This window comes from Sus scrofa, chromosome 8, assembly GCF_054392235.1.
Source record: "Sus scrofa isolate SSC_HxYL_T2T_F1_AM1 chromosome 8, Sscrofa_HxYL_maternal_Yorkshire_Landrace_v2.0, whole genome shotgun sequence".
Lineage (NCBI taxonomy): Eukaryota > Metazoa > Chordata > Mammalia > Artiodactyla > Suidae > Sus > Sus scrofa.
Genome location: NC_139390.1, coordinates 122149578 through 122163966, shown reverse-complemented (window position 1 = coordinate 122163966; position 14389 = coordinate 122149578). Strand labels below are relative to the sequence as shown.

Genomic DNA, 14389 nt, shown 5'->3' with positions numbered 1-14389 from the left:
ACTGCTTTATTTAATCTGAAGGGTAAGGTGAATTAAAGATTAACTGACAAGTGAGATTTAGAAGGACTTAATTCTGGTATGAAGAAGCCTCTACATGGAATCCTAATTAAACTAAGATCTTTATAGTACTCCCTTTTGCCCTCGTCTAGGGGAAAGCAATGTTTTATCCAGATAAGAAATGGGAGATTCTAAAAGTTTTCTGATGTATTTAGTGTGGAAGCTAGGCCAAATACAAAAGTCTTATGAAGTTGTAATTATAAAGAAGCCAACTCAGAGCCAAAAAATGCTAATGAATTGCAATTACAGGAAATAGTTAATGAATACACAATTAAAACGGTATCATATATCTTTCTATTATAGTTTTTCAGTTACATGAATAAGCATTATTTATATGATATGTTCTTCCATATGATTTTAGAAAATACATTCAATACATCTGGTCATTGTAGAGTACTTCATTCATATTTGTATTATAGAAGATACTCCAGCCCTAATTTGTATGTCAAATGGGTGATTTTAATACTACCATATTTTAGACAAGTAGTTCATTTATTCTCTCTTGCAGTTGTTCAATGTTGTAAATTCAATATTGAAAGACTTTTTCTTTTATTGAGCTATACTTTTCTTTTCTTTTTTTTTTTTTTTTGTCTTTTTGTCTTTTTTGTCTTTTGTTGTTGTTGTTGTTGTTGCTATTTCTTGGGCCGCTCCCGCGGCATATGGAGGTTCCCAGGCTAGGGGTTGAATCGGAGCTGTAGCCACCGGCCTACGCCAGAGCCACAGCAACGCGGGATCCGAGCCGCGTCTGCAACCTACACCACAGCTCACGGCAATGCCGGATCCTTAACCCACTGAGCAAGGGCAGGGACCGAACCCTCAACCTCATGGTTCCTAGTCGGATTCGTTAACCACTGCGCCACGACGGGAACTCCGAGCTATACTTTTCTTTTATTGAGCTATACTTGATTTCATTTACTATTTTCATTTGTTGAAATTTCAGTCTAATTTTATTACCAGATCTTAACAAAAGATGTAAAACCAGAAAAATTACAATTAGTGCCCACCATTTTGCAAACAGAAAATTCCCTAGTCCAAATATGGGTTTGACATAAAAATCTCAGACATTCATAAAGATAATTTGTAACCATATTGACCAGCACTAACCATACTGCTTTCCTTACACAGCATTCAACTATCTTAATCTTTTCAAAATAGGACTGTGCCAGTTGCAGTGCACCACTTTTAGCTTAGAAAAAAGTTGCTACTTGCTTGGATATCACTGCTTTGTTTTTAATACCCACAGAGGAAAAAGATGAGACTTGATCAAAACAGCTCTTATGAAAGATTCTTCACTTCTGTTTGGCCAAAAACTGATAGCTCAGATGAACTGGAGACAGTCAGGCAGCCTGAAGATATCAAACCCTGGAACTTTCAGGTATGCAATTCAATGGCATTAAGTGTATTTGCAATGTAGTACAGCCATTACCACTGATTATTTCCAAATGTTTTTTATCATCCTGAACAAAAACTCTTACTTATTAAGCAAAAACTCCCTTTCACCCCTCCTCCAGCTTTTAGTAGCACTAATTTACATACTGTCTTCATGAATTTGCCTATTTTACATATATTGTATAAGGGGAAATCACATAATATTTGTCTTTTTGTGTTTGGGTTATTTAAACTGTTTTCAAGTTTTACCCATGTTGTAGCTTATATCAGAACTTCTTTTTATGGCTGAATAATATTACATTATACACATATGCTACATTTTATTCATTCATCTTCTGAGGGACACTTGGGTTGTTTCCACTTTTGCCTGTTGTAAATAATGCTGCTAAAAACATTGGCCCACAGGTATCTTTTTTTTTTTTTTTTTTTTTGTCTTTTTGCCATTTTTTTCTTGGGCCGCTCCCGCGGCATATGGAGGTTCCCAGGCCAGGGGTCAAATTGGAGCTGTAGCCGCCGGCCTACGCCAGAGCCACAGCAATGCAGGATCCGAGCCACGCATCTGCGACCTATACCACAGCTCAGGGCAACGCCAGATCCTTAACCCACTGAGCAAGGCCAGGGATCGAACCCGCAACCTCATGGTTCCTAGTCAGATTCGTTAACCACTGAGCTGCCATGAGAACTCCCACAGGTATCTTTTTGAGCCCATGTTTTGCAATTCTTTTTGGATATTTGTGTAGGAATGGAATTGTTGGTCATATGGTAATTCTATGTTTACATTTAGAAGGAACTGCCACACTATTAAACTGTTTACACAGAGGTTGCATCACTTTACATTCTCCCCAGTCATGCACCAGGGTTCCAATTTTTCCAAATCCTTGCCAACGTCGTCTGGGTGTGAAGTGGTATCTCATTTTAGTTTTGATTTGCGTTTCCCTAATGAATAATGATGTCAAGTATCTTTTCATTTTGTATGTCTTTCAGAGAAATGTCTAAAATGTTTAGAAATTTGTCCATTTAAAAAATTGGTTGACTTTTTATTGTTGAGTTGTAGGAGTTGTTGGTGAACAGGGTTAGGGCTTGTGTGTTAATTTTGTATTCTGATGACCGTTTTACATATATAATTTAAAAATATATTCTCCCATTTTGTGGGTGGCAATGATCACCAGCCACCACCAGAAGCTGGAAAAGGCAAAGAAAGATTCCTCCCAGAGCTTCAGAGGGAGCATGGCTGTCACCTTGATTTCGGACCTCTAGCCTCCAGGACTATGCTGTATTAAGTCACCCAGTTTGTGTTACTTTTTAATGGCAACCTGAGGAAACTAACACATGTTCAATTTTGATACCTTTTATTTCTTTTTCTTGCTTAATTGCTCTGGCTAGAATTTACACAATCTTTCTTTTTTTTTTTTTTTTTTTTTTTGTCTTTTTGCCATTGTCTTGGGCCGCTCTCGCGGCATATGGAGGTTCCCAGGCCAGGGGTCGAATCGGAGCTGTAGCCACCGGCCTACGCCAGAGCCACAGCAACGCTGGATCCGAGCCACGTCTGCAAGCTACACCACAGCCCACGGCAATGCTGGATCGTTAACCCACTGAGCAAGGGCAGGGACCGAACCCGCAACCTCATGGTTCCTAGTTGGATTCGTCAACCACTGCGCCACGACGGGAACTCCCCTACACAATCTTTCTTAAACCCTTCCAACAAACTGAAGAGCAGAGAACATGTGCCAACCCATGCTACTAACCAGCGTTATTCTTCTACCAAAGCCAGACAAAGACACTGCAAGAAAGGAAAACTATAGACAAATATCCCAGATGAACAGTGATGCAAAAATCTTCAACAAAATACTAGCAAACTGAATTCAGGAGCCTAATGAAAGGATTACGCACTATGACTACATGGGATTTATGCTAGGAATGCAACAATAGTTAAACATATGAGACTTAATCAATAAAATATACCACATTCATAGGCAGAAGGGAAAAATCCCACATAATCATCTCAATTGATACAGAAAAAGTATTTGACAAAATTCAACACCAGTTCTTGATAAAAACTAGAAATAGAAGAGAATTTCCTTCATGTGACAAAAGCTATACATGAAAAAAACCCAACTAACATCGTATTCAATGGTGAAAGACTGAAAGCTTCTCCCCTAAGGTCAGGAAGAAGGTAGAGATGCCTGCTTTTGCCACTTCCATTCAAGAAAGGACAGATTCTACTTGTTTTCAATGTTTCTATGGAGGATTGGGAGATTGGAGATACCCACTCTGCCATTTTGCTGATGTTATTCCCAAATGCCATCATCAGGCATAAGACAGTACTCGTTAAATTCACATATATGCAAATGATAGTACTGAAAAAAAAATAACAGCTGAAATTAATTGAGTGCTTACTACTATCAGGCATTGTCCTGATCTTATTGCCTAATGTGAAATCGTAACAACAATGCCATGAGGCAAGTATTATCTTTCCTTCCTATACTGGAAGACATCCAGTTCAACCATGGATACATAGTAGAATTCCAATAAATATGCTTTAAATTGAGACACTTTCAACTTGGTGGGGGGGGAAGCATTAGTAAAGGCACACAGAATTGTACAGCAGACAAAAAGATGATAGAACAGCATAAGTAAATGAATATCTAAATTGTTTTTAGTCACATGATGAGAAAAATTATTAAAGGCACATTTGTGGACAAAGAATGTCACTTGCTAGGATATTACAGCCATAAAGCCATCAGCCCCTATAGCAGCCCCTAATAGTGCACTCTAAGGGGAGTTCAGGGTGGAGAAAAACAGGATATTGGCTCTAGATAGTTAAGATGCATATCAAAGGAATAATTTTAAGCCTAGACTCTTGCACATTCCCATACACAGAAAAGCACTAAAACCATTAACTTGAGATGTCTGTTTTGTTTTTGATTAGCACTAAAAAATCTTTTGATTTTTTGTTTTGTTTTGCTTTTTTTTTTTTTTTTTTTTTTTGCTTTTTAGGGCTGCACCTGTGGCATATGGAAGTTCTCAGACTAGGGATTAAATTGGAGCTGCAGCTGCTGGCCTATGCCACAGCAACAGCGACAAAGGATCTGAGCCACATGTGCAACACTATAGCTCATGGCAACGTCAGATCCTTAATGCATGAGTGAGTCCTGGGATCAAACCCACATCCACATGGATACCAGTCAGATTTCTAACATGCTAAGCCACAACTGGAACTCCCTTTTGATGTTTGCATGTATTTGTTCTCAGCAAAAATCCTATATATCATGGCTCCTCCCTTATCTCTTTAGAACAGTCCCTGAGAGCTATCCAAAAGGCTATATCCCTGGCTTAAGTCCTCAGTAAGTCTGTCAAATAAAACATAATGCTCAAATTTTAGATTGTGCATTTTTTTCAGTTGACACATCTCTACACAAATATTTAAAACTGTTTCTCAAAAATCACTTTCTGTTGTTGGATTAAAATATTAATGGCTGAGCATACAATTTGTTTAGTCATTGTTGTTTACAAGTATGAATAATCATAAAGTTTGAAGAACCTGCTCATGATAGCATCTGGTATCTGATAAGTAAGACATTGGTTAATCTATTCAGAATGAAATGGCTCTTTATTAACTACCATTATTATCATATACTGATATTACTTTATTTAAATAGTCTTGGTTCCAGAGTTCCTTCATATGTGTTGAACTTTTAAACTTATTCACATTGTGATGGATTAGCATTTCACACAATGTCTTGCATATAACATGATAAATGCTTTATAATTGATCATTTAGTGAAAGAATATAATTATTTATTTATATATATGTTTTGACCTTTATTAGATACTATCTTTCAAATGGTGAATGCTTCATGCAAATAGAGCCTTAAACTTGTTAGCACTTAGAGCATAAAAGTTTATTTCAGGTCTGGGAAGAACTATTGCTCCTATTGAAAAATCAAAATAAGCCTATTAAAAAAAAAAAGAGGATAGGAGCTCCCATCATGGCACAGCAGAAATGAATTCAGCTAGCAACCATGAGGTTGTGGGTTTGATCCTTGGCCTCGCTCACCAGGTTGAGGATCCGGCATTACCGTAAGCTGTGGTGTAGGTCGCAGATGCAGCTCGGATCCTGCATTGCTGTGGCTGTGGCATAGGCCAGTGTCTACAGCTCTGATTAGACCCTTAGCCTGGGAACCCCCATATGCCATGAGTGCAGCCCTAAAAGGACAAACAGACCAAAAAAAACCAAAAAAACAAAAACCCATGATAAACGGCAGCATTCAGACTCAAAAGCCTTAAGTGTTCACTGAATTAAAAGTATAGCCTAGAGTGATACAGACATGTTTTAATTCTGGCTCTCACACAGGCAAACTATCTGTTTTCTTCTTATGTAAGATATATAAATAATGCCTCCCTTGTATAATTCTTACGAATAAAAAGAGATAACATAGGTATAGTACTTATCACAGCACCTAGCACATAAACACCAGTCAATAATTGGGATTATCATCATTGTAAAGAAAGGAGTTCCTTTGTGGCACAGCAGGTTAAGGATCCCATGTTGTCATTGCAATGGCTGAGGTCACTGCTGTGGCACAAATTTGATCTGTGGCCCAGGAACTTCTGTATGCCATAGGTGTGGCCAAAAAACAAATAAACAAAAAAAAACCCCACAATATTTCTTCCTAAGGCTGTATATTTCTTGGAACTCAGAAAAATTATGATTTTCAATAGTATTTCTGCAGCTTGAATGTATTGATATGCACTGTAAATGAAAATGGGTATTTTTCATGGGAATGATATGGCAATGAATTAATGTAGCAGCAATTGTATTGTGGCAGTAGTAAAACAATAATAATAATAATAAACTTACATTTAAATAATTTAGATCCCATGGCTTTAGTTCTAAGATGTTCTCATTTGGTTAAAATTGTACATTAGTTATTTATTATATTTTCTTTGAAATAGGCATATTTAGATTATTCCCTGTCAGACACTAGATCCAGTTATATAAAAGAGAAGTGAATGATTTAAGACTTACAGCTCATATCCATTCAGATACTTCTTTAGTTTGGTCAATTAAGCTTACTTATCAAAGATGACCTTTACTTAGTGTCAAAAGCCAACACTACCATTAGCCCTGTACTTTTGATATTTAAAATGTACTGTATGGTTAAAATGGTCTCAACCAAAAGTCTTAAAGTGTTCATTTGACTACATGTCCATTGGTCACCTTTCTGTATCATTCAGTGTATTTGCATAAGTTACCTACAGGGAGCAATCTATCTCTGCTTCTTTTCCAGGAGCAGATTCTTCTGTTCTTTTAGAAAAAGGGTCTCTCCTGGTTCAATGTTGCCTACATCTAGATATGATTTTAAAAAACAGCTTTATTGAGCTATAATTAATATACAATGACATTTACATATTCAAAGTATATATTTTGATAAGTCTGATTGAGGGATTTGTAAGCAAGCCCATTTGGCTCTCATACTCCATATTCTCTAACTTGTCTTTTTAGAAAAAAAACAAAGGAGATATTTTGACATCCAAAGGCTACTCTGTTTTATTTTTCAAAATTTTTTAGAACATAGGCAGAAGAGCCAAGCCATTTCATTGTTTCATATACTCCTCATATCTGAAAACTGATATTCTTTATCATCAAAAAGCTTTGAGGCTATAGTAAACAAAACACTCAAATCCAACAATGCCTTCATGGCCAGCTTTCAGAAACTTGAATCAAGCCCCAGTGTTTTTCTTCAATGAAAGGAACTGAAGCTACTTCTTGCAATTTCAGAACACAATTTTAAAAAAGCAAAATACAAAAAAACCAAGACCAAAACAAAACACCATCATTTGGAGTTTCCTAAGCTTAGGAATGCTGTGATGCTGCATGCACATTGAGGAAAAAAAGCTTAGATTCTTTTAATGGGAAAAGGTAGACAATCTCCTTTTCTGTAAGAATATAGACAGATCTTCAAAGCTCATTTGATTTGTGACCAGCTCCTAAAGAAGTATTCTTTTAAACAATCTGTTGTAATGGATGATGATGCCTATATAACATTTCTGAGTACACTTACCTCTGCTGTGTGCTTTGCCACATGCCCCACAATGACAATGACCTTTCCTCTGAAGCTCTGGAGCATGGCAGTGTAAGGGCCCTGGGTAAGCTCCCCTTCTGCAGTGAATGCAGTGATGAATGGAATGTTGATGCTGCCAGAAATATGACCTCGAATAAAACTGAGAGAAAAAGTTAAGGAAAACATTTATTTTTATGCAGACTTGAATGTGTGAGAGAAACTCACAGAGGTTTGATTCCCAGATGATAGTACCATTAAAATCAAACACAAATGGAGACCAGACTTGAAAATTCCCTGAGCAGAAAAAAACAGTTTAGTTACACAAGCAAAGCTTAATTTGGTTTATTTTGCAAGACAAGTGAGGCTAACTTGACCTGGGTCACAACTTGTTTATGCTTCTGAAAATCCTAAATGAAACTGAAATTGTTCTTCCAAATTGATATGGATAATCACTAACCAATTCCCTTTCATTTAAGAAAACTAATATTGTAACCAATCACTGAAAAATAGTCACTGCCTCCATACTGAGGCAGCTTATTGTTCAGCTGCTTTTTAACAATACACCTCTGAGCCTCATTCCATATTCTGGTTTGATTGCCCCTGCCTTGCAAACTGTCTTTTGGTGCATGGACAATAAACTTTTACTAATTACTACTTCAGTTATTCATCAATTTTACTTCTGATTTTTTTCTGAACTTTTGACAGTTATAAACATCTTCCATGACCATATGAATATTAAACAAAGTAAGTCACCTCTGCAAAAAAAAAAAAATGTGCAAATGGATTGAAAAAGAGAAAGGAATAAGACTAGCCAAAGATGGAAAGATTTCCTGATTATATTAAGCATCATGAAAGTGATCTGATACAGCACATCAATGGCCATTACATAGGTTGTATGATATTCATGGCTTTCAGTTCATAACTACTATTATGATTATTTTAAAGCTCTGAAAGTAATATAGCCAAGTGGGTATTCTCAGATCTAACTTGATATTTTAAAAGCTTATCTACTTTGGGTAAGCAACTGCTAAACTGGATTCTACTTAGAATTGTTAGATGTCACTAGCACTGGTTGGAAATATTTCTGTTGCTGATTTCTCACTTAGCTATTTCCATTCTTTCCAATTTTACTTTCTCTAAAAGGAGGTGGTTTTATTATATTGTATTTTAGAAGGGCTTTAATGATTTCATTGACCATCGTAATTTTGGAATTAAAAACTAAATTAAAAATATTTAGAAATAGCAAAAGATCTTAAAGAGAAAAATATGTCTCTGAAAGTAACTAAAAATTACAACATAAAAAAGTGAAATTAAAAAGATGAGTTTTCATATGGTCTATAGAGAAATATATTAAATATTATCATTAACCAAATAACTCTTCAAAAAAGCACAAAATAAATGCTGTGAAAACTGCTCTGAAAGAGAAGTGTATTATGCTTTGATAGGCTGTATCAATTTGAGGAGGACAGAGAAGGTTTCCACTGAGGAGTGACAGCCAAGGCAAAGTTTGAATAATTAATAAAAGTTAATTAGGTAACAGGATGGAACGTAAATGATACAGGGTGGTAGAAGGAGCAATCATTTCAGGTAGCAATGTTAAGCTTATACTGGGGAGGCACAGGACCAATAAGGAGAAATGAAGGAAGGCCAGACCCAGTGGAATATAGAGAGCAAAGACCGCATAAGGTAAGACAAGCCAGGAAACAGATGCAGAGGCTAGATCATACAGGGTCTTGTAGATCATGCCGTTAATATTTGTCTTTATCTAGGGCAATACCTATCAGAAAGTATTCGAAGCAGAGAAGTAACAGATCACATTTGCACTTTGGCAGCAATGTGTACAAAGGCTAGAAGGGGAATGAATATGAAGATTAGTTTATAACATGTCTAGGCAGTATCTTGTCTCCTCCGTAACGATCACTGATGATGACATGAAGAGATGTTTGTGTTCATTAGAAGCATTTCCCCCATACTTCCATTTATTTGTTTATTTATTTTTGTCTTTTTGACCTTTCTAGGGCCGCTCCCGTGGCACATGGAGATTCCCAGGCTAGGGGTCCAATTGGAGCCGTAGCCACCGGCCTACGCCAGAGCCACAGCAACATGGGATCTGAGCCGCGTCTGCAACCTACACCACAGCTCACGGCAACGCTGGATCCTTAACCCACTCAGCAAGGCCAGGGACTGAACCTGCAACCTCATGGTTCCTAGTTCGATTCGTTAACCACTGCACCACGATGGGAACTCCTATACTTCCATTTTAGATGCATTCTTTACAGAAAGGAAAAGTTGTAGAGTTTTACAAGGTTATGCCACAACTATTATTATTATTACTACTGATATTATTATGCAATTATTATTTCTTCCCCCCAAAACTCATCAGTCATTGCTGTAGAATGGAGAAAATTATTTATTGGAAGTTTCTCAACTGCCCCAGTTTGTAGGTTCACCTTTAGAACACGACTTCTCTCTTTCTGATTCTCTCTCTTTTCCCCTCATTAATGGAGAGAGGAGAAATTTGAGGCTCCTTCTGTCAAGAATGATGGTGGAAGTTGAACACATATCTTAAATTTCTAGTCAACTGTTGCTTCATCCTTTTTTTCTTTAAAGAAAAGTATTTGGCATTAATAATGAGGGAAAGGGCTGTAAAACATTCTGAAAATGAAAAGACAGGTAGAATGAACATTATCATCCCAGTGTACACTGTTTAGTTAGAGTCTTCTAGAATGAACAGAGAATTTATGGTCATGGGCATATCATCCCTGGATTTCATCAGCACTGGTTTTTCAAACATTTACAATTACTCAATATTCAAAATATCAACTGAGGTTTTCATGAACGGAAATGACTCTGTCCTCAGCATATAATTACTCTGATAGTACTTTAATCTTCAACAAAGATATACCTTAGACACAAACCATGAATCTAACAATTCAATCACTCCCAGCAAGTATCTACATCTGCCACTCTGAATCAGTTGCCAGATTTTCTGTGTTTATCAAACAGCCCATATCAGCTGTGAACATTTTCCCTTTCTAGTGCTTTTTCTGTAGCAAAAGCAATACAAATCCACCCTAGTCAGATGTTGCAGCGGACATACTTGTGTTGCCTGCCCACCCCCACTTTCTTGTTTGAAAGGACCTCAACTACTGACCCTGAGAAGGGGTGAGCCTAGGCTGTCATGTTTCCATCAGTATATACTGATCCTGCCACAATTAGGACTGACAGGATAGTAGGTAGGGGGAGGAGGAAGGTAGATACTTGACACAGGCTGTGTCAATTAGATTCTCATCCTTGAAAATCAAAATAAAAGATAAAAGTCACATTTGAGTCCCTCCTATACACAATTTATTCAGCCACTTGTTAAAGAATTAGTGGCTCAAGAAATAAAATTATTTCTTTTACAAGATAAATTCTATAAGTAATTATACACTATCTATATACTATACAGATACAGTATTTGATATCTGTATGCAAACACTCAGTATCTAATATCTGTATCTAAAAATCATAGAAGAGCATCCATATAATTTCGTAGGTTCCATATCACCAATTTACCATGAGATTTTTTTAAAAAGAAGATTTTGATTCAAGTTGCCTTTTAGTCACTACAAGTATGTCATAACCTCATCATACTAGAATTTTCTGTTGTGCATTATGGTTTGGTTTTTTTAAAAATAGATTAAATTTTAAAATGCTTGACAAAATATGATGGTGACAGCGTCTTTTGGGGAACAGAAAAGTTGTAATCCAAACCGCAGAACTATTTCAAATCTTTTTTAGGCTATTTTAATATTTTGGAAGATAGGACACAAAAGAAAAAGTCTTAAACCACAACTCCCCTATTCTTAGTTTAGTGCAATTAAAAAAAAAATCCTGGAAAACGTAAATAAGCACTCATCCAAGAACACTCTCATCATAAAACTTCTAGTGCAAATAAGACTGGATAAGCACAAATGCTTGTAGACAGGGTGGTCAAACCTCTAAACAGCCTTCATTAACTACGTGACTGGCAAACAGCAGAGGAGAACGAGACTGGTCTAGTTACATATTAATACAGTTACAATGAACATTCTCTTTTTAAGTAAGTTGGACAATGAAGACAATTTTGGTTATTTAAGGATCTTGTTTCCTTGGTAATTATTTACATTTCACTGCCTCCATTAGAAATTCTCACATGACACAAACGTCATACAATGAAGCAGAACTTCTTTAGGCAATTTCTAAACATTTGAGAGGCTGTCAGATTATATTGTAAAAAGTAGGCAACTGAATACTTTTTTTTTAGCCTTCTGAATCCTTCATGATCAAATTATTAGGTGTTTGAAAAATGAGCGAAGAACAGATTCTCTATACGTTGTGTTAAGTGGACTGAATTACTAAAATGAAAAAGAAGATAATTTCTCATATACAGTGACTGATTCTCAAAATCAACCCTGATCAGTCCTGGGCAATGACAAGGAGAGCAAAATGATAGGGAATACTCTGAAATAAGCACTTTCTCTGTGCTCCAAGGAGTTATGTTTTATTTCACTGTACTGCAGTGGAAGACAAGAATATAAAAGTTCTATAAGGTAGTATTAGAGATGAACATGCAACAATATATATTTTATGATTATGACTGTAACTTCATTGCTCTCCTCCTTTCTAGACAAAAATTTGGATCCTCTGCATTTTCCTTTTTGCATTTAGAAAAGCCACTGCTTGTCAGCATAAACACAGGAAGGGGGTAAACAACACCCACCTTTAAAGAGGTTCTAGTGAATGTACTACTCAACAGACAGGTATTACTCCATTTTATAAACTATAAACTTAAAAAGCTTCAGCTTCAAAGTACCCAGTTCAGAAACTATTAAGGTAATAGAAACGCAAGTATTTATGTGGTAATTGGCCCCAGTCATATATACATCTTGAAAGTGTAATTATAATAACGTCCACCATAATTTTCAGATTGGTTTTGGCAAAAACCACAATAAAAAACAATGGCACCCATAAACACTAGTTTTATAATTTTTCCGTGTTTAAAAGACATTTTTGGTATCGGGATTTTTGAGGATATATTTGAAGGAATGAAAAGTTACAAGACATGATTAAAGAAGTCAGCAGTAATTACAATGAAATCACTGCTATGGAGTAACAGTAGCTCTAAAAGCATAAATGCATCGGTTATTAGAGCAGTCACATGGTGAGGTGTTTGAATGGAGCTGTTTACTACCCTGATTACACTCTGTGATATACTCTAGTAAATGTGATTTTTCTTTGGCAACTAGTGACCTTATACCCTATCTTGCAGAAAGCTGTTTCCCTACACCAAAACATACCACTCAGCACAACATTCCATTTGTCAAACATTACTGAAAAGTATCCAAGTGTGTGCTTATAACAAAAAATAAACTTTCACACTAAACGAAATCTGGTAGCCCAATATACAAGTAGATCAGGAAAAGTACCTTAAATTTTTTTGTGACAAAAATATTTGGATTATTAGAACCTTATTAACAGGTAAGGATGATGTGCATTATCTTGTAGGTTGCTAAGGTAGAGACTTTCCTGCATTACTAAGTCAGTCTATATAACAATATTACAAGTAGATGCATCATATGTTAATCAAACAGATAGAAAAAAATATGTTCTAAGAATATATAGATAAATTACATAGGTAAATGTTCATATTCCAGAAGGATTTTCTTTAAAGATTTTAAAATTCCCTTAAAATATTTGATGGCTCAAAATTCAACACAGAAATAATTTATAATAATAATCTATAATATAATACTAATGTTTTCCAAATCCTAAAAGAACACAGCATTTCTCACTTAGTGACATCATACCTTTATATACAAAGGACACCAGTATCTTACCAGACCACTTCTAAAGGTATGCACAATTTTAAGTTGGTTTGTTTAACTAATGATAATTAGTGTTAAAGAGCTCAACGTAAAGGCTATACCTTTAGTAGATCAATAACCAAAAGGGAATATGGACTTAAACCCAAAGTTTCTTATTATATAACTAAACAGCATTAACGGATTAAAAAATTATATCTTTAGATGTCATCATTTTTCTTTGCTAAATCTATTGGTGCATTCCTTGAATAGCATCACCATCTCCCAAATTAGTTTAAAACCTCATTTGCGTCATCTCATTAGTGGCAACATCCAACATTCTATGTACTAATAAATCCCATCCTCCTATCTCTATTCTCATTACCACTTGCCAAATTCAGACACTCATTACCTTGAGCTTAGAGAATTGCAGTAGCTTTCTATTTTCTCCAACTTTCATCTTTCCGCTTGGAAATCCATTCTATTCACAATATTTTTGGATTAAAACTTTAAAAACAGGAGTTCCCGTTGTAGCTCAGTGGTAATGAGCCCGACTAGTATCCACGAGGACATGGGTTCAATCCCTGGCCTTGCTCAGTGGGTTAAGGGTCTGGTGTTGCCATGAGTGGCAGTGTAGGTTGCAGACGTGACTTGGATCCCAGGTTACTGTGGCTGTGGTGTAGGCCAGGAGCTGCAGCTCTGATTCAACCCCTAGCCTGGGAACTTCCATATGCCAAAGGTGTGGCCTTAAAAAAAGGTAATTTCCATGACTGCAGGGAATTTTTCATTTTGTTCACAAACAAATCCTCAATATCTAGCACGCTAACTACTGACTAGCACATGCTAAGACAGCCAGGAAGTATTTGTCGAATAAATGAATGTGAGATTAGATGACTGCTTCCAGCTCTAAACTCTGATTCTACTGACTTCTTGTAAGTATAGTCTTCCTTCTGGATTTAAAGGAAGAAAACCTCAGGAATCACTGGATCACGTGAAGAATACAAAAGGGCTTATTTATTGTCAGCTGTTTCCTTATACATAACTTTGAAGGGC

The 14389-nt window shown here is 36.2% G+C and overlaps 1 protein-coding gene across 5 annotated transcripts in view; it reads right to left on the bottom strand.

Moving 5' to 3' along the window:
- Nucleotides 1–14389, bottom strand: part of TBCK (TBC1 domain containing kinase) — a 223947-nt gene that overhangs the window by 20199 nt on the left and 189359 nt on the right. For all 5 annotated transcript variants that reach the window (XM_021101698.2, XM_084973265.1, XM_021101700.2 and 2 more), the window contains one exon: nucleotides 7512–7671. In XM_021101698.2, the coding sequence (XP_020957357.1) occupies nucleotides 7512–7671 (160 nt within the window). The remainder of the gene's footprint in view (nucleotides 1–7511; nucleotides 7672–14389) is intronic.